This window comes from Rhinolophus hipposideros, assembly GCF_964194185.1.
Source record: "Rhinolophus hipposideros genome assembly, chromosome: 21".
NCBI lineage: Eukaryota > Metazoa > Chordata > Mammalia > Chiroptera > Rhinolophidae > Rhinolophus > Rhinolophus hipposideros.
In genome coordinates, this window is record NC_138067.1 from 35,455,019 (window position 1) to 35,475,793 (window position 20,775).

The 20,775-nt window shown below is 53.5% G+C and overlaps 1 protein-coding gene across 5 annotated transcripts; it reads left to right on the forward strand.

Annotated features, from left to right (window-relative positions):
- Positions 1-1,191: 1,191 nt before the first annotated feature.
- HPN (hepsin) lies at positions 1,192-20,230 on the forward strand. Of its 5 annotated transcripts, none has more exons than XM_081032957.1 (14): positions 1,192-1,320; positions 1,936-2,085; positions 2,626-2,695; positions 8,741-8,842; positions 8,926-8,967; positions 14,246-14,375; positions 14,448-14,570; positions 14,714-14,754; positions 15,934-16,099; positions 16,200-16,390; positions 18,885-18,980; positions 19,171-19,313; positions 19,473-19,637; positions 19,931-20,221. In XM_081032957.1, exons 3-14 carry the CDS (start codon positions 2,680-2,682, stop codon positions 19,940-19,942), a joined length of 1,227 nt encoding a protein of 408 aa, XP_080889083.1. In that variant the 5' UTR covers positions 1,192-1,320; positions 1,936-2,085; positions 2,626-2,679; the 3' UTR covers positions 19,943-20,221. The 5 variants fall into 5 exon arrangements, with proteins under 5 accessions (XP_080889083.1, XP_080889082.1, XP_080889084.1 ...); XM_081032956.1 differs by having other exon boundaries at positions 1,270-1,320; positions 19,859-20,230; XM_081032958.1 differs by lacking the exons at positions 1,192-1,320; positions 8,741-8,842 and having other exon boundaries at positions 19,859-20,230.
- The last annotated feature ends 545 nt before the right edge of the window (positions 20,231-20,775 follow it).

The window sequence follows — 20,775 nt, forward strand, 5'->3', positions numbered from 1 at the left end:
TTCATAGTCTCTCTTGTGAACCCAGTTACCCTCTAGACCCCAAATCCATGAGCCTCCGTTTTTCTGAGGATGTGCCCTCCCAGGCACACAGTGGGGACTCTGCACACATTCAGGTGTAAGGATGGGTAAGGAACAGGTGGGTGCAGCATCTCAGACTCAGCACCTGCCTGAGGACCCAGCAGAGGCAGCCACTTGCTACTTAATTTATGTGGGATTGAGAGGGTTATTAGCTTAGTGGGGACCATGAGTAGGAGGGAGGTCGGGGTGGAGCCAAGGAGGCAGCCCGGGAAGTGGGGTGCTGCTATGGAGAAAAGAGGCAAGGCAGCAGTTCTGTGGGGTTTGCTGTGTTCCAGGCGAGCAGTGTCGACCAGATGACCGAACATCAATGAATCAGCAGGCTTTGTTAAAATTGAAAATGGCAAAATTTTATTCAAGGGACTTGGGCTTTCCAACCCAGAAACACTACTGGGTAACAGCCTGAGTGTTCCAAAGAAAAGAGAAAAATTGAGAGCTCTTATAGTAAAAAGTACATTCTTGAGGGGGGAAAAATCCGTTGCATTCTTAGCTTCCGTATTGGTCTGAGCGGGTGAACTTTCAGGTGTCAGCGGTCTGGGTATGTGGACATTCTTTCCCAAGTTCTTCAGAGGGTTATCTATAGGGTTTATCTATATCTCCAGGCATTGACACATGATTGAAAAGTTCAAAAGTTTAAGTTCCCCGGCTAGTTAAAGCAAGAATAAAATTGTTTCCTCATACCTCAAGCTATTGATTTCCATAATTTAGCAGCTTGACTATAGTGACTACATTTTATTTCTTCACTCTTTCCTCAGCAGTATGGAGTGGTAGGAGTTGGGGAGAGGGAAGGAGAGAGAAGAACATGGAGAGATAGGGAGAGACTAGGGGATAGGGGATGGGCAGCCCCATTTCTACCCCAATTTGTCCCCTGTGGGAGGCTGTGGCTCTGAGTGAAGGGGGTACATGGGGTGAGCAGGTGGGTCCCATTGTATGGGGACAGCCTATTTGGGGTGAGCTGCTGTAGTCTGTGTTTGTGTGGCTGTCCACAGGCAGGTGTCTGATGGTGACCATTGTGTGTCTGGGTGTTTATCTGGTCCTGGGGTGTGACGTGGATCACTCTTGACTGCTGGCGGGACAGTGTGTATTTGCCTCTGGACACTTCCGGCCACTTGGCGAGGGCCTCCACACTCAGTGTTGGCTTTTCCGGGCCAAGCCCCCTTCCCCCTATCTAGGACTTTCCTGGCTCCAGAGGTCATTGCTGCAGGCTGCAGAGAGGCTGCCAAAGCAAACCAGCCCCCGTGACTTGTAGGAAAGCAGCTGGGGGAAGGGGATTGAGGGGGGGTAGGGTGAACAGGGAAAAGCAGACAGGGGTTGGGTTGGGGACATGGGAAGGGGCAGAGACTGGAGCAAGAGTTGGGGCAGGGGAGGAGGTTGTGGGAAGAGGTCTGGAGCAGGGTCTGGAACTGGGGCAGAAACAGGAACTGCCTTGTTCAGGAGTTGGATAGGGGGTGCTGGAAGGGGCAGGGGTGGAGAGGAACGAAGTTAGGCCTGAGCTCCGGCAGGGCAGGGGCTGGGCAGGAGGTAGAAGTAGCAGGGGCAGGGTGGGCTTTGGGCAGTTGGGGCACTCTGATTCTTTCTAATTCATATCCCCATCCTTTAGTCCTTGTAAGCACACCCAGCCTGTTCTGTCTCCCCAGACCCGCAGTCCTCAGGCCAAGCTTGTCCCTGCTCCCACCTCCCCTCAGACTGGCACACCTGGGCCCACCTCCCAGGCGGGAGGGAGGCAGGTGGCTGGGCTGGCCAGCTCCAGCCCCTGCAAACCCTGCTCCACCAGCCAGGTGGCCTCTGGCGCTGCCAATCCCTGTGCCCGGCCCCTCCCCGCCCCTATCCCCGCCTCCTGCCCAGCCCCCTCCTCCTCAGGTGAGGCAGCCAGGCCTAGCAGGCCCCACGCCGCTGCCTCTGCCTCCTGGCTGCCGCTGCTGCGGGGCCACCATGCTCCTGCCCAGGCCTGGAGACTGACCCTCAACCAGCACCATCTCTCAGCTCCATCCCAACCCGCCGGACCCCAGGGTAAGGACCAGGGCCCTCAGTTCCAGTCCCCAAGACATGGGTCCCCTCACCCCCACTCAACCTAATGCCCACCTCCCAATAGAGGAATTCCCAGGGACACCAAGAGTGGGTTCTCTGACTTCTCTCCAAGGACCTCGGAGCTCCAGCTCTCTCTTCTTCAGGCTCAGAGATTGGGCGTCCGTCTCCTCCTCCCTCAAACCCAGGAGTCCAGGCCCCTACACCCCTCTGCCCTCTTTCCCCAGGACCCAGAATGTCAGGCCCCTGCTCTCTCCTTCCTCGGACCCAGCAGTCCAGACCCTCAGTCCTCTCCCCTCCAGGCCCAGGCATGGGAGACCCTAGCCCTGCAAATCCAGGTGTTCCCCAGTCACTGGTCAGACACTGACCCCATCCTTGAACCTAGACCAATCTGCGTTCGTGATCATGGCGTGCTCTGGCCAGCGCCCAGTTCCTCCAGCTTCCCTGGATGGGCGCCTGGGACTGGGGGCACCGGGGCTGGGCTGGGCTCCCCCAGGCCCTGCCTCCCTGTTCATCTCCCCACAGGTCCTGCCCCAGCCCAAGAGGTCAGCTGGGGAATCATTAACAAGAGGCCGTGACATGGCGGAAAAGGAGGGTGAGTCCCCCTTTCCTCGGGACCCGACTTCGGCTCTGTCTGGCACCCCTCCCTCCCTCTGTGCTCTCTTCCCAATCATCCGCCCCCCTCAAAGCCCCCTCTCTCTGGCACCCCTCCTGGGCCCATCCCCAACCCTTTCTGAAGCCTTCTCCACCTGATTAACTATTAACCAAATTTTCTGTGGGGCTGTGCCACCACCTGCCTCCCTGCTACCTCGTATGACCTTCCTGACTCCTTGCCTCAGTTTCCCCTCACCCTCCCAGCAATTCCTCAGCTGACCCTGGACCTGCCCTCTACTTGGGGCTACAGTGGGGAGACTAGCTGTCATGGTTAAGGACACAGACACTGAAGTTGAATGTACTGGCCTGCATTTGAATCTGCTTCTGCCACTTTTTTGCTGTGTGATCTTGTGCAAATGACATCATTTCTCTGGGCTTCAATTCCCACCTGGGTCAAGCATGGATCCTAATGCTACTACCTACCGACCTATATGAGGTTGTTGGGAGCAGGGACTCCAGCAGGGGGCTTAGCATGTCGGACACACGCTGTGAACCAAAGCCGTCATGACAGAGGTCAGCAGACTTGGAGTCCAAGGGATTCAAGACCCCCACTAATTCCAGACATTCCTCCCACCTCCTGGCATTGTGGGCAAAAGAGCAGAGGGAGGACTTTGGACTCGGCCGGATGGATGGAGTTGGGAGAGAGAGCAGAGAAACCATTCCAGGATGACATAGAGAAGCCACCGCTGAGTGGCCGGCACTCAAGGGCTCTTGGCAGCCCCTAGCCAGGACTTCCTACAGCCTAGATTCCTCTCAATCTCTCCCATACTTGGGAGCCAGTTGGAGGGGCCGAGGACTGGTAGCCTTTTCTCCCTGCCCTCCCCAGTTGGGCTGACTCCCTCTCTTCTTCCTGGAACCAGGCTAGCTGGATTCAGTGCTAGGTGGTAGCACTTTCTAGCTGTGAGGCCCTAAGCAAGCAGCTTACCCTCTCTGAGCCTCAGTTTCTTCATCTGTAAAATGGAGATGGTACCAGTGCACACCTCACAGGGTGGTGTGAGGATTTAAATGCAGGAAGTGCTGAGTATGTCGTATGAAATGATCAGTGTGGATCACTGGCCTCCTTGGGTTTCACAGTTAGCCACTCAGACTCCCCAACCATTCAGCTATGGCCCAGAGTACAGCCAGGCTCCCAGTGGCTCAGGAGAAGGCCCTGCGTCTTTGCTGAGCAAGTAGACAGTAGAGCCCCACACCTTCTGGAGGATTCCTTCCTAGAGCCGACTGAAGGGAGTCACCAGGGCTGGGGCCTCTGGGTGAATGAGCCAGGGAAGAAAAGCAGAGCATTCTGGGAAGGATGGCCAGAGACAGGTCTGTGTACAGAGAACCAAGGCAGAATGGGCTCCGGGGCATTCCCAGGCAGCTCATTCTGGTCTTGGAGGACAGTCAGACTGTTGGGGCAGGAGGGGGTGGTCAAACCTGGACACAGATACTAGAAGGTTCTGGTGCTGCGCTTACTTGCTGGGTGACCCGGGGTAGGTGGCTGCACCCCTCTGGACCTCCTTTCCTCATTTATAAACCAGGGATGATGACAATGACACTTTCCACATGAACAGTTTGTAAGGACTTAAGGAAACTGCAGGACGGTTTGGATAAGGCCATGAGTCGTTGTGCGATTTGAGAGCCATTCCTGCTGCCATGGCTGCTCGCGTTTGTGTTACCATTATGGGCTGAAGTACACCCAAGGCCAAGGGTCTTGTGCTCCCTGGGGCCTTAGACTTGGAGGAGGTGATATCTGAGTTGACATTCAGGATGAGGAGGGAGTAGGTAGGGTGTGTTAGGCAGAGGGAAGAGCCTAGCTAAATGCTGGGGGGGTGACAAACTACTGGGGGTGCAGTAGCACATAGCTATTTTGGGTGGTTTTGGAGGTAAAGTTGGAATTGGAGCTGGAAGGTGACAAGGTGTGCCAGCTGGACCAAGCTCTGTTCAGACTTTTTGATGAAGGGCAGGGCAATACCTTGGCAGTGTTGGGCCTTTCCACAGGATGGCACGGAGGTTATTTTTTGTTTCTCTTTTCTAACTTGTGATTTATAATTTCTATGGTTTCGTTTTCTTTTTGGAAACTTTCAGGTGTCTCATAATGACCATGTGGCTGTCTGAAGATTGGGAGAAATATTCAACCCTTAAATATCTAACAGCCGTGCTTGTATCCTAGAGGGGCTGGCACCACAGGCCTAAGGGCCTTAGACTCTGTCCTGGGGGACACTGGGAATCATGGAGGCTCTAGGTAAAGAAGAGACAGGTTGCATTTGATATTTAGGAAGAGCCCTAGGTTCCACGGAGGCTGGACCAGAAGGGGAGCCTGAGCCAGGGGTTGAATGGGGCTGGGGGCAGGGAAGGCGAGGATGGACAGGAGACACTCGGAAAGCCTGCAGGCTGTGGAGCTGGCAAGCTCTGAAGGGAAGGAGGCGTCCTGCAGAGGAGGGACAATGCTAGGGGTGAGGGCCCCTGAGACGGTCCCTGGGGATTTGGGGACACATGGAGGCCAGTATGGGACTTGGGAGGTGTGAAGGACCTAGGGAATTTCAGGGGAGGCATCTAAGAGGCTGCAGGACCCTTGCTCTGGGATTAAGGAGAGTCCAGGGTTCGGGACAGAAAAGGGAAACTGAGGCTGTAGAGGTGGATGAGACAGATTTGGAACCAAGGAGACATGACGGGGAGGAGGTCTTGGCCTGCCCTATGAACTCCAGGCCTCAGGAAGTGGATAGCAGGTCAGGAGATGGAGAAGGCACCATCAGGGAAATAGAAGGAAAGTCAGGTGCCTGTGGTGTCCGGAAGTTAAATGAGGGGGCTTTCATTCCGGAAGTTGGAGTTGGGTCTGAAGAGGACTAAGACACAGACCTATCAGTTGAGAGGTTTTAGAGCAGGGGTGTCCAAACTTTTTTCATCGTTTTTCACCAAGGGCCATATGCAGTAAAATACACAAACAGCCGGGCCACTCACTTGAGGTGAAGTACATATTGCCTCACCTGGTTTATTTAAGTAAACTAAATATATTTTTGGAATTTGCTGCGGACCAATAAAAAATGGATCGTGGGCCACAGTTGGCCCGCGGGCTGCAGTTTGGACACCCCTGTTTTAGAGACAAGGAACCAGAGATGTCTCTTGTATTTCCCCCCGTTTTTCCACCTCCCCAACACATCACTCCAGTTCAAGCTGTTGTTTCGCACTCTAGTTGTGTAGGACACAGCTCCCTGGCCCATGCTGGTATTATGAGCCTTGTGCTCTGCCCCAGCTGAGGCAGTCGGTTGCCAGTCATCTGGTGGCCGCTCACAGCAGTTCACGGCCTCTCTCGCCGGTTGCCGGTCTCTCATGCTGGCTGCTGGCCACTCACATTGGCCACCAGCCGCTCATGGCAGCACTGCTCAAGGCAGTCCAGCTCCTGGGAGAGCTGTTGTTCACAATCTTTGCTGTAGAGGGCGCAGCTCACTGGCCCATGTGGGAATTGAACTGGCAACCTCTTCTTTAGAAGCATGGCACTCCAACCACCTGAGCCACTGGGCCAACCCAGAGAGATGTCACTTGTGAGAGTTTTGCAGCCAAATGGGGGCAGAAAAACTGTCCATGGAGGAACAGAGAGCAGAGCCTCTGGGAGAAGTTGGAGGTGGGGGGCGGGGAGCTGGCTTACCGATCGCAAAGGCCCTATAGCTTCAGAAGAATCATGACAAGGATGGTCCTCTCACAGAGTAAGGACACGTCCTGTCCACCAGAAGAACCTATTTTGAAGTTGTCCTAAGTCCCCTGAAACAGAGGGCACGGAAGGAGGTTCTTTCTTGTCCCTAAGAGATATGGGTGGCAATGCTGCCTGCTCCAACAGACATACCAGAGCCTCTAGGCTGGGCTCTGAGTGTCAGAACACATCTGAAAACAAAGGAACCAGCACCAGCTTGATGGCTGCAGGGAGCCAAGACCTCCCACTAGAACCAGGAAGAAGGTTGGTACAGAGTTGGGAGGCGGACCTGAGAGGCCCTCTTGAGACAGGGAGGGGTCAGCCAACTGGGGCAGAGCTGGCCTGGTCCACTGGGGCCTCTTTGGAGGGAGAGAGTGTTCTCTTATGCCTTGATGGGTACTGCTGGGCTCTCAAATTCTTAAGACACCCAGACAGTGACCACCCCAGGGAGGCCCTGGACCACTCTCCCTTCTGTTCTGGGTGCTTGCTGAGCCCTGTGCCTATCAGCCTCACCACCATGACATAGATGGGAGAGCTGGATTCTCCTGCAGCCCTGGGGGTGCCTCACAGATGCCAAGGGCAGTCGGCTGCACGCCAGGCCCAGCTGAAGGCTTTTAGCAGCCTTTTTTCTTTGGTCCTCCTGCAATCCCTAGGAAACGGGCTGGCTTTTAATCCCCAGGGCCCCTGTAGCATTGGGAATAAAATCCCTCTTCTCCTCAGGGCACCAGGCTCCCTAGCTGGCCCCAGGCTTGGTCCACTGGTCCAGTGGCACTGGCCACTGCCTTTCCCAAGTTTGTGCGGTTCTGGCCACGTCAATGGCCTGTCTTGCCCTCTAACAGATCATGTTTAGTCTCGCCTCAAGGCCTTTGCCAGTGCTGTTCTCTCTGCCCACAGTGCTCTTGCTTGAGGTGTTTGCGTCGCTGGCCTCAACCTTCATGTCTTAGCTCAAAAGTCACTTCTTAGGGAGGCCCTCCCAGAGCACCCTAGAGAAGCCATCTGCTGCCCCAACCTCCATTATTTTCTTCATAGACTTTGGAACAATCTGGAAATTATCAAGTGCATTTACTTGTTTACTTATCCCTCTCACATTGCACACATGAGAATGTAAACCCCATGAGAGCCAGCATCTCATCCATCTTGTTTTGGGATATGTCCCCAGAGCGTAGAGTGGCGCCAGGTACACAGCAAATGCTCAAGAGGATAATGAATGAATAAAGCTCCATTTTACCAATGAGAAGAGTGAGGCCCAGAGAGGTGAAGGGAGTGGCCCAGGACCACACAGCTTTAATGATTTAAGAGCCTTTATTGGGAACTTGCTGTATGCCAGGGACTACAGTACAGGGAGGGATAGCGTGGCTTAACGATTATACATTTGGGCTCCAGCACCATGTCTGCCCACTGCTTCTTCCTGGCTGAGTCACTTCGGGCATGTGACTTTCTCCGAGCTTCAATTTTTCCTGTCTGAAAAGTGGGAATCATAGCTGAGATAAGAACTGAATAAGTTAATGCATTTAGAGCGATGCTTGGTACATAGTAAGCATCTGATAAGAGTTTGGCTATTATTATTATTGTTATTATTATTATTATAAGAAAGAACTTTAAAGTATTGTTTTTAGAGGTGAGTGCTAGGTGGATACCTATTAAATAGATGAGGAAGCTGAGGCTCACAGAGGTGATGTCACCTGCTCAAGGTCCCAGCTAAGAGGGGGGAAGGCCAGTATTTTTAAGTGAGGCTGGCAAGTTTCCAAACTTAAATTCTCAACCTCCAGGGGCAAACTTGACGTTGGAGCTGGGTCCTGTGGGAGAGGTCTGGTTTTTGGGGGTACCCAGGGACAGAGGATCTGGAACAGCAAAGAGAAGTGAGGCAGTGAGGAAATGCCAAGCAGCAGGGAAGAGAGCTGCCAAGGGGGCAAAGGTTAGGGGTCACAGTCCCTAAGAGGCTCCAAGAACCTTTGGGAAAGTTAGCAGAAGTGAGAGATCCAAGGAGAGATGACCGGATGTGATGAGGGAACCACAGACGTGCCGTGGAAGCTCCTTAGGAGACACCTCCTAAGTGCTGGGAGTGCAGGCAGGGAACGTGGCCACCATCCTAGCCACACCCCTTCCCAACTGGAACCCCTGGGGAGCTGGACACCTGGTTGTCCTCTCAGGAGGGGAGGGACAACTCTGCCAACTTCTCCGCCCCAGGAAACTAAGAGCAGGGCCTGGCAGGCTCAGGCATGCTAAGTTAGCTTTGGGGGCAGGGCAGAGCTGGCCCCGAGCTCAGACCCTGCCCCGATGAGGACAGGCCTGGCAGTGGCCCCAGCATGGTGTCTGTTGCAGGTGGCCAGACTGTGCCATGCTGCTCTGCACCCAAGGTGGCAGCTCTCACTGCGGGGACCCTGCTGCTCCTGACAGGCATCGGGGCAGCGTCCTGGGCCATTGGTGAGAGTGGCTCCCTGCGCCTCTGCCCACCCCTGCCCCCTGTGGCCCCGGCATGCCTGCCCTCACCTCTGCCTTCTCTGCAGTGACCGTTCTACTCAGGAGTGATCAGGAGCCGCTGTATCCGGGTGAGTAAAGCAGGCTGCGAACCCCTGGGGAGCCCTGCAGATAACCTGTGTCTGGTGCGAGCTCAAGGGAAGGGCTTTTTGAATGAATGCACAAATGCATGAAGAAATGTTATTAATAGGAGTGCACTCGTACTGTGAACCCGCTCTGGACCAGGCGCTATTCTAAGCACTTCACTTGTCTAACCCAGTATTTTTCAGGCTTTAAATGTGTGACCCCTTAATGTATCATGCAATTAAATTAGTGGGTTGAAAGGTTCTTAAAAACCTTTTAAAAGTATGAAATAGATTAGATTAGCAAATATTTGCATGTATCCCTCTCAGTAAGAAAAAGTCTTGTTAATCTTTTGGTTTTATAAGGGTGGGACTGTTATTTTCTCCATTTTGGAGATGGGAAAACTGAGGCTCAGAGCAATGGAATGGTTTGCCTCAGAAAACAGAAGTTCAGGACCACATCATAGTGGAAAACTGTGTTTCTCACTACAGGGCGCAGTCAAAACATGTCTGAGAGGTGCCATATGAAACCAGCAAACCCTTATATTAATATACCTCCCTACCTGCAAACCCTTATATTAATATAGCTACCTAACTGGGAGGTAGCTGCTATTATTCCCATTCACAGATGTGGAAAGTGAGGACCAGAGAGTACACACAGCTGATGAATGATGAGGCCAAGGAATAACTCTTAGACTTGCCTGGTAGGGATGTGTCTGCCATAGGAAAGAATGGCCATGTTGGTAAATAAACACAGAGGCTCATTGTGGAATGAATGAATGAATGAATGAATGATCCCACATGCCAACTCCAAGCTACCATCCCATGGCCCAGGGCAGCAGGAAGAAAGAGGAAGTTGGGTGATGGGATGTATTTTTCACTCCCATGAACCTCATCTAGTTCCATAAAGGACTCAGTGCACATTAAGAGAAGAAATGGAAATCCAGACAAGGAAAGCCAACATCAGTGGTAGTCATCAGAGCCAGCAAGCACTTAGAGAACATTTACACGTGCCAAGCACCGGCCTTGGGCTTTACAGGTATTAATTCATTAAATCCTCACAACAGCCCTTTCTAATATGGGGAAACTGAGGCACAGAAGGGCCAAGTGACTTACAGAAGGTCACAGAGCTAGTAAGTGGCAGCTCTGGGATCTGAACCCAGGCAGCCTAGATCCAGCTCTTGTGTAGAACTAACTACTATACGCTACTGTTTCTCAAGAAACAGCCAGGTGAATTGCCATAGGGAGGGCTTGCATATGCCTGGCTACAGCCTTTGCATAATAGCCCTGTGAAGTTGGGGCCATTATCATCACTCCTGTTGTGCCGATGGGGGAAACTGAGGCCCAGTGAAGTGAACTGACTTGCCCAAGACCACCCATGGCATAAGTGGCAGGGTAGAGAGATCATGCCCCTGCCAAAAGCCTGTCCATGGCTCCCGACTACCACTGGGCTAAAATCCCAAAGGCTTGCAGGCGCTAAGTCTCCCCGGGTGTGGGCCCTCTCCTCCCTCACCTCACGCGTGCTCCCGGCACTCACACCTTCGGCGGACCCTCCTGTCACCACAGCCTGTTTTCACCCACCTCTTTCCAGCTCACACCTAGAGGCAGGTTTCAGAGTTCTGCAGTGTCACTGCGGGCGATTGGACCTCGCCAGTCCTGCCCTCTCTGTGTCTCGATGTCCTCATCTGTAAGCTGGGGGTGAGAATTAAAGGACATGATGAGCCACGCAGGGCTTGGCTCTTAGCCAACTGGGTAAATGTTGACTTTTGTGTCTCACCCTTCAGGCTTGAACTTCCCTGAGCAAGGCCTTCCTGCAACCCCAGACTCCATGCTTCCCCCAAGCCCGTGGCCATCCCCACTGCCCTGGCTAAAGCTCTCACATTCGTAATGGGTTATTGACTCCTGGTGAATTTTAGGAGGGCAGGGGCATTTTGTTTACTGCTCCAAAGTGTCCTGCACATGGTAGGAAATCTTTGCTTTAATGAATAAGCGTGAAGATAAATTGCTGAGATTAACTAGCTTATCCTGGACCTCCAGCTGGAAGGAAGGTCACCAGGCACCAACTCAGACCCGGTTCTGGCCAATGCTAGCACTCTTACCCTTCAACTATACCTGGGTTTTTCAAAAGCATTTGGAAATTACAAAACAAACAAAAACAACCCCCCCAAACTATATCCTCACCTCATTTTTCTGGGATTGTCACACTTCCAAATATATCAGACAATTTCGTAAGCAACCAGGCAACCCAGAACACAGTGTGCATTGCTTAAAATAATACAAACGAGAGAATAAAGTATTTAAAAGTGGGAAACAGTGGCACAGAATGTGGCTTTAAAAATAATTGGAGGGGGCATTTTATATTCCCTCCCCCTTCCATCTTCTTGAATACACATCCATAAAATGATGTTTTCCTAAAGCCTCATACTTTCTGGAAACTACATTTCTGGAGCACTTAGAAGTCATTTCAAAATAAGAATTCACCCCCACCCCAGTTGGTGTTTCAAACCCCAAGTCTTGATCTTGGAACTTAGGGTGTTGGTGACTACCCTTCAGAGGTATCAGGAACCCCCTGCCCTCTCCCCAGAGCAGGTGGTCATGATTAAGTCTAGCCAGCCAGGAAGGTCTTAGTCCGGGCTGTAAATGAATGTATTTGGGGTGGGGACAAGTAAGTAAGTGTCTCTGTGAGACCCACAGGAGTAGGGAATATGCAGGTCTGCAGGTCTGGGTTCAAATACTGAGTTTGCTAGTTCCTAGCTGAATGCCCCTGGGCAAGTACATCGTTTCTGAGGCTCAGTTTCTCCATCTGTAAGATGGGCATAGAAATGGTCTATCCTTCCAGGATGATTGCGAGATTCAAAGAACCCCCCAGATATGACATATAGCATGAGGCCAGCCCACTGACATCCCCAGGAAAGGTAGCCAGTGTTATTATTCCTGTGCTATTACTGTTTAACCCTCAGGAGGGGAAGTCACTCGAGAGGCTGTTTGGAGTCACTCAGGCCTGAATGCAAATCCTCTGTCTGCCTCTCACTCAGTGGGCAATGTTGGGCAAATCACTGCACGTCTCCAAGCTTTAGCTTCCCATCTAGAAAATGAGGATGAGCTTTGCGGCCTCGGAGGTGTGGTGAGGCCTCGGTTGATGGTGGCAGGGAGAGCATGTAGCACCGCGCTGGCTGCCACACAGCAGGTCCTCCTCATGTCAGGGTTCTCCCTGGAAGTCCTGCCTCCCTGTGTCCAGAAGACTGCTCAGTTTGGGTGTAGCCTCGCCAGTTTCCTCCTGAGAGTATGCAAAAGTGACTGCACCAGATTCGGTTTTCCAGAATGTGCTCTCAGAACACCAGCCAAGCAGGAGGCTCAGGAGAAAAGGACAGGAGGCTCACAGCTCATCTTCCCCCAAACCTTCCTTCCCCTACTTCCCCATCCTGGTCAATGGCAGCTTTGTCCTTCTAGTGGCTCAGGCCAAACACCTTGGAATTACCCTTGACCCCCCTCTTTCCCTCATACCCATATCCAACTTGTTCGAAAACCCTGTGGGTTCCACCCACAAAATCTGTCTAGAATCTAAGCCGCCCCCCGCACTGCCCCAGCCTCCATCTTTTCCCTCCTGGACCTCACAGTCACCTCCTCCCTGGTCTTCTGCTCCTGTCCCCACAGACTGCTCCCCACACACAGGCTGAGGGAGCCTGTGAACCCCTGAGTCAGGCCAGAGCCCTCCTGGCTCAGCGCCTCCCTGGCTGCACCACATTTCAGCACAAAGCAAAGTCCTAGCTAGTGTTGATCCAGTCAATCTCCCGCCTCATCTCCCCTCACTCACTCTGCTCCAGCCTCCTTGCTGTTTCTCAACCCCCCAACCCCCCACACCCGCCTTGGGATCTTTGCACTTGGCAGTTTCCTTGGCCTATTCTCTGTTCCCTCACCTATCTTCACAACTCTTTCTCACTTCCTTCCGATCTTTGTTCACTCCCCACCTTCTCAGTGAAGCTTTCTCTTCCCATCTACTGAAAATCACAACCTCACCCTGCACACCAGCACCCCTGCCTCCATCAAGCTTGATTTGTCTCCCTGGCCTCTTATTTTGTGACACACGATCTATTTTCCTTATTCATCCCTTTCATTATCCATCGCACCTATTGGCCTTTGAGCTCCACAGAGCAGGAGTTTTGTCTGATTTGTTCATTGCCTAAACTACACCCTGCATGTAGGGAGTGTTTGGTGAATGTAAATAAATATGCTTAAGGGCTGTGACCTGGCTTAGGTGTGAACAGGGTCCTCTGGCCATGTGTAGGGAGCAGCCTGTGAGGGACTGAGGGGACATCACTTCCAGCACCACCAGCCCCAGACCTGAGGACGCCCCCCTAAGCTCTCTCTAGCCTTCCTGTATATTGTCACCCTACCCCTTCTCAATTTGTGAGGATGTGTTTGGTTGGGTGATTTTTTTATTGTTTGTCTCCCCCACCCCAGACTTTGGCTTGGTGACGGCTACCTCGGTCATCTTTGTGTACCCAGTATCACCCCTCATAGGACTGGGCATGGAGTATGTGTCTAATTAACACTTAGTTAACAGTTGTGGAATGAATGAATGAATGAATGAATGCTACATCCTCTGTTTGGAGGACTATCATGTACTATAGTATAATCAAGGCTCTGACACCTTCTGTGGAAAAGATAGCTATTCTTTCCTTTTTTTTTTAGACTATAAGATATCTATTTAAATATTTTAGAAGCATGATGTGTTAGTCAAGGGTCTTCAGACAGCAAAAGACAAGAAAAAAATAAAGGAACTGGCTAAATGAAAAAAGAAGTGATTAACGCACTTAACCAACAATTCTGGGGGTTCTTAAAGCCTGGCACCATCAAGGGGCTTTACAATTATTATCAGCTTTACAACTATAATCTCTTGGCTTTTCTCCATGTTGGCTTATTTTTCCTTTCAAGGGATAAATATGGCCCCAGTAGATCCAGCCTCCTACACCATTTTCTTGGGAGATTGGTTGAAAGAACTTTCCTCTTTCCAAATGTTTCAGTAAAGTTCCATACTTACAATGCATGAACAGCCAGCTTAGGAATCCCAGAAAGAGGCAGTTCTCAGCAGGGCCAGCCAAAGTCCCAGTGCCACCGCCATTCCTTGAGGCACGTGCCCTTCCACACGCAATCACGAGTGTGGGAGGCATGGGGTGCCCTGATCAGCCCTGCGGGGACTCAGGACTAGAACCATGTGGCCGGAGAACAGGCCAGGAAGGGCTGGAGCGGGAAGGTGACCCAGGTGGCCTGTCCTGTCGCCATGCAGTGCAGGTCAGTCCAGCAGACGCCCGGCTCACGGTGTTTGACGAGACTGAGGGGACGTGGCGGCTGCTGTGCTCCTCACGCTCCAACGCCAGGGTGGCGGGACTCAGCTGTGAGGAGATGGGCTTCCTCAGGTACTGGGGTGCCCCTTGGAAGGGTGGCAGTGGGAGGGTGGGAGGAGCAGGTCTGACCCCTGCCCTGCCCAGGGCACTCGCCCACTCGGAGCTGGACGTGCGGACAGCAGGCGGCAATGGCACATCGGGCTTCTTCTGCGTGGACGAGGGAAGGCTGCCCTACGCCCAGAGGCTACTGGAGGTCATCTCCGTGTGGTGAGGAGGGCAGTGGGCAGGTGGGGGCACACACCCGGGCCCCACAGCCCCCAAGGCACCGGCTCGTCCTCATCTTCCTTCCATCTGTCTCAACTGGCCGCTCCTTTTGTTTCTCTCTGTCTCCATCCCTGTCTCTCTCACAGTGACTGTCCCAGGGGCCGCTTCCTGGCTACGATCTGCCAAGGTGAGACCCTGAAACTCAGAACCCTTTTCCTTAGAATGCCTACCTCAGGGCAGGGCCATGCCCCATCAGACACCCCCGTGCAGGGCCATGTCCCGTCAGACACCCCCGGGCAGGGCCATGTCCCGTCAGACACCCCCGGGCAGGGCCATGACCCATCAGACACCCCCGGGCAGGGCCATGTCCCGTCAGACACCCCCGGGCAGGGCCATGACCCGTCAGACACCCCTGGGCAGGACCATGTCCCGTCAGACACCCCCATGCAGGGCCATGTCCCGTCAGACACCCCCGGGCAGGACCATGTCCCATCAGACATCCCCATGCAGGGCCATGTCCCGTCAGACACCCCCATGCAGGACCATGTCCCGTCAGACACCCCCGGGCAGGGCCATGTCCCGTCAGACACCCCCGGGCAGGGCCATGTCCCGGCAGACACCCCCGGGCAGGACCATGTCCCGTCAGACACCCCCGGGCAGGGCCATGTCCCGTCAGACACCCCCGGGCAGGGCCATGTCCCATCAGACACCCCCGGGCAGGGCCATGTCCCGTCAGACACCCCTGTGCAGGACCATGTCCCATCAGACAACCCCGGGCAGGACCATGTCCCGTCAGACACCCCCGGGCAGGACCATGTCCCGTCAGACACCCCCGGGCAGGGCCATGTCCCGTCAGACACCCCTGGGCAGGACCATGACCCATCAGACACCCCCATGCAGGGCCATGCCCCATGAGACACCCCCGGGCAGGGCCATGTCCCGTCAGACACCCCCGGGCAGGACCATGTCCCGTCAGACACCCCCGGGCAGGACCATGACCCATCAGATACGCCCGGGCAGGGCCATGTCCCGTCAGACAACCCCGGGCAGGACCATGACCCATCAGACACCCCCATGCAGGGCCATGCCCCATGAGACACCCCCGGGCAGGACCATGTCCCGTCAGACATATCCGGGCAGGACCATGACCCATCAGATACGCCCGGGCAGGGCCATGTCCCCTCCAGGCCCCACAGGGCTGTGTCATCTCAGACCCCCCCAGGGTGGGCCCACGCAGCCTCAGACCAGGTAAGGGTTTTTCCCCTCACATGCCCCAGACTGGGGCGTGCTGTCTGAGACCCCTAGGACAGGGCTGGCTCCTAGGGCTCCAGGTCTTTTTGCTGCCCTACCTGCCCATCTCCCACAGACTGTGGCCGTAGGAAGACGCCCGTAGACCGCATTGTGGGAGGCCAGGACACCAGCCTGGGCAGGTGGCCGTGGCAAGTCAGTCTTCGCTACGATGGAGCACACCTCTGTGGGGGCTCCTTGCTCTCTGGAGACTGGGTGCTGACAGCTGCCCACTGCTTCCCTGAGTGAGTGACCTCCACAGTGCTGAGGGGGACAGTGGGGGGTAGCGAAGTGGAGAGGCTATGCCCAGGCAGGCTGCCACCCTCCCTTCCTTTTCCCTGGTAGGCGGAACCGGGTCCTATCTCGATGGCGAGTGTTTGCTGGCGCTGTGGCCCAGGCCTCACCCCATGGCCTGCAGCTGGGGGTGCAGGCAGTAGTCTACCACAGGGGTTATCTCCCCTTTCGAGACCCCAACAGCGAGGAGAACAGCAATGATATCGCCCTGGTCCACCTCTCCAGCCCCCTGCCCTTCACAGGTAAGTCTAGGGGCTGAGCCTTGGCCTGAGGACTCTAGAGGCCGGATAACAGAGGCGCGGCCAGGGGTCTAGGAGTCCATGGTGTGAAGGGAAACGCTCTTGAGGGGGCACAACTGAGAGTCCATCAAGTGGAAACGATTGGTGCAGCTGCTTCAGAAAAGCCTGGCAGTTCCTCGAAAAGGGAAACGTGTAATTGCCTTGTGACCCAGCAATTCCACTCCAACAGGATGTGCCCCAGAGAAATGACAACACGTGTCCACACAGAAACTTGTACACAAACGTTCACAGCAGCGTTAGACACAGTCATCAAAAGGTGGAAACCACCCAGGTGCCTATCTGATAAATGGATAAAAATGTGGTCAATCCATACAGTAAATATTTGGCCATAAAAAGGAATGAAGTACTGATTTATGATACGCAATGGATGACTCTGGAAAACAATATGCTCAGAAAGGAGCCACTACATGATTCCACGTAGATGGACTGTCCCCAGTAGGCACATCTATAGAGATAGAAAGCAGATGAGTGGTTGCCAGGGGTAGGGATGGGGACAGGGAGAGTGGGAAGTGATAGGTAAAGGATACCTTTTGGGGTGATGAGAATGTTCTAAAACTGATGGTGGTGGTGGATTCACCTTCCTACTGCCCGACACCCTACTCAGCCTCTATCTGTGAACCCACTGAAAACCCTTGACTTGTACACCCTAAGTAGGTGAATTGTATGGTATATGAATTATATCTCAAAAACGGTTACCAAAACAAACAATTAAATGAAATGAAAGAAATACTTTAATTAAATCAATGAATCAGAGAGGCAGTTAGGCATGTTTCCCTCTACAGCTCTCTGGAGCATTTCCTTGCTCTCACACAGACTCACGTGGGTGCCAGAGTGTCTCTGACACTTCTCCAGGTGTGTGTGCCTGGGGTGCTGAGAGCAGGCCTTGGGCTTCAGCTTTTAGCAGGCCAGGATTGTCATAATGAAAATCCTGGTGATGATGATGATTCCAGAGTCATAATACTGATGATGAGCAACCTCCAGCAGGCAACATCTGCTACTAATAATGAAATAATTCAAAAAAATAATGTCATGGTAACGAGACTAATGACCACCAACACTTGCACGGCGCCGCCTATGTACCAGGCACTGTTCTTAGGGTCCTGAGCACACAATCATTTAGTTTTTACTGAGCCCGGAAGGGTGGGTCCTTTTATGACCCTGTTTTCCTTGTGGGGAAAGGTTCCAACATCGAGAAAGTAAATAAGGCCTCAAATTCTTGCTGCTGGCAAATGGCAGAGATTTGAGCCCAGGCCACCTGGCGCTGGAATCTGTGCCCATAACCCCCAGGCTGTGCTGCCAGGGAAGTCAGGACCATTTTGTGGTTTGCATTATATTTATTGTTATGGTTATTTACTTTTTCATGGTCAGTGATACTGGTTTTTCACTTAAGGGAGTGATCTCTGTTTTTTTCTTTAAAGCAAAACAAAGCCTCTTCTTTAGTGAAAAGAGTGTGGGGTTAACAACATTGAAGTAAGGAAGTGTCATCCATGGGCCACAAGGCGTGAGGTGGGAGCAGCTTGGGTTTGAGACACACTGGCCGAGGGGTTAATAGCCTCGGGGGCAGGTGCAGGCACTTGCCAGCTGTGTGACCTCAGGCACATAGCTTCACCTCTCTGTGCCTCAGTTTTCCTAAGCTGTAAAATGACTTCCTAGGGTTATTTAGATGATTAAAAAGGTGAATGCGAGTAAAGAGCTTAGAGCGATGCCAGCACACAATGAGCCTTCAGTTAATGTTAGCAGTCATTGCTTTTGTTGTTTATTACTATTACTAGACATGTAAGCATTTCCTACCAGCTAGGCATGCTACCCAATGCTTCACCAATTTCTCGCTACAACTTCTGGGGGAAACAATTATTCTTTCCATTTTGCACTGGAGAGCTCTGAGGCTCAGGCGGTGACGTCACCAACAGGCAGCAGGCAGGGCTGCCAGGACCGCTATGTGGGTTGTGCACTGCACAAGGACGTCACATCTCAGGGGTGTCATTCACACTGGCTGGTATAGACCTGTGTATTTATTATGATGATTTTCTGACAGGTGGAAGTCACGTATCTTAAGATGGGTGCATTTTTCTATTTCTCACAAAGGCACCCTCTAGTAGGTGGGTTGTGGCCCCATGGGCCATGGTTAAGGCTTGCAAATTGGGCCACCTGGGTTCGAAATCTGGTTCCGCCATTGACTCATGAAGTTTTGGACAAGTGACTTAGCCTCATTTCCCCCTCTGTAAAATGGGGTAATAGTCGCTCCGACATCCCTGGGCTGATGGAAAATTAAAGGAACTGACACAGGAAGGTGCCTAATACATGAGCTCCCAGTAGAGGGCAACTTCTATGGTGGTTGCTATAAAAGAGCAGAGGAAAAGTTGTGTCGGGAGCACTGGCGGCAGCTAAACAGAGGTAGGTACCAGGTGGGGCTGGACTGGCGTCATCTCTCTCACAGAATACATCCAGCCCGTGTGCCTCCCAGCTGCTGGCCAGGCCCTGGTGGATGGCAAGGTCTGTACAGTGACTGGCTGGGGCAACACGCAGTACTACGGTGAGTCCCTCCCCTGCCTGGGAAGCCACCATTAGGGAGACTGACCTGGGCCAGGGAAGGGCAGTCTGGCAGGTTGAGGGCCCCTTGGCCCTGGGACGTAGGGGTGTTGAGGAGCCTGGGGTGGGTACCAGGAGGGAGGAGGGGTGTGCATGCTCCCCAGCTCTGGCCAGCCTTGCCCGCATACCCCCAGGCCAACAGGCTGGGGTCCTCCAGGAGGCTCGAGTCCCCATAATCAGCAATGATGTCTGCAATGGTCCTGACTTCTATGGGAACCAGATCAAGCCCAAGATGTTCTGTGCCGGCTACCTTGAGGGTGGCATTGATGCCTGCCAGGTGAGGGACCGTCTGGGGCAGCCCCTGGCCCTGCCACTCCAGGGATGGAGGCACAAGGCAGTGGGCGGTGGGGCTCCCTATCTCAGGGCCGGAGGGCTCTGACCACAGCCTACTGCCATCTGAGAGGGCCTCCAGCCAGGCCTCCCCTTCCCCCACCAGGGCGACAGCGGTGGTCCCTTTGTGTGTGAGGACAGCATCTCTCGGACGCCGCGTTGGCGGCTGTGTGGCATTGTGAGCTGGGGCACTGGTTGTGCCCTGGCCCAGAAGCCAGGCGTCTACACCAAAGTCAGTGACTTCCGGGAGTGGATCTTCCAGGCCATAAAGGTGAAAGCGGGGCCCATACAGAGCCAAAGGGTGGGATTGTCTGGGCGGGACTCTCATGGGGAAAGGGGAGGCCAAGGTTTTCCTGAGACCTGTGCTCAGGCCTAGAAGAAGTACCCTATGGAACAAGTGGATTTCAGAGGGCTTCTGGGGAGGGGACGGTAGTTATGGGACTTTTTGGGAAGTCTCTCACACCTCAGAAGCCCCCAATCGTCCTTCCCCAGACTCACTCCGAAGCCAGCGGCATGGTGACTCAGCTCTGACCTGTGGCTTCTCCTTGCTTCGTGTGCCTTCAGGGCTCAAGTTGATCTAGGTGGCCCCAGCCCCACACAGTGGGATCCACCCTGGGCCTGGGATGGAACATTTTTCTTCTTGGGCCCTGCCCACAGATCCGAGGATACCCTCCGTCCAGTGTCCTGTCTTCCTCAGTGGCGGGCCCACTCAACCCTGGCCTCACCCACCCTGACCCACTCACTCGAGCCTCACCTTCCTGACCCCTATGTAAATATTGTTCTGCCATCTGGGGTCCCCCACCTAGGTGCCCCTGATGACAGGCTGCTCTTTAAATAATAAAGATGGTTTTGATTAATATGGCCTCTGAGTTTGCAAATGTAAGCAGCAATAGGGACATTTTGCGGGGAGGGAAGAGAGGAATCGGAGCCTGGCACAAATCAGGCAGGGACCATGATCCTCCAAGTCCCACTGGCTTAAGAGAAAAGATTTGAATTGGTTCACTTAACTGGCCATGCCCTGCAGCAGCTGGCTTCAGGTACTGCTGGATATAGTTACTCAAATAATTTCCGTCAGGACTGTGCCTCACTTCCTCTCAGATCTGCTTTTCTCTGGGTCAGCTTCACGTCCGAGCAGCCTCCCCTACAACCAGAGACAGAGATGTCCCTCTCATTCACCCAAACTCTAGGCTTATATGCCATGGACCACTTAGCAGCCCCGTTGGAAAGGGAATGCTTCTTTTTCAATAGCTACAACATAAAAGCCCCAGGCCTGGCTTTCACTAGACAGATTCGGGTCTTATGCTCATCGCTCATCAAATCACCGAGCACCTGATGCATGGGGTTGAGGGGAGGTTTGACCCTCAAGACCTGCATGAGTGTGTGTGTGTGTGGGTGGGTGTGTGTCTGTG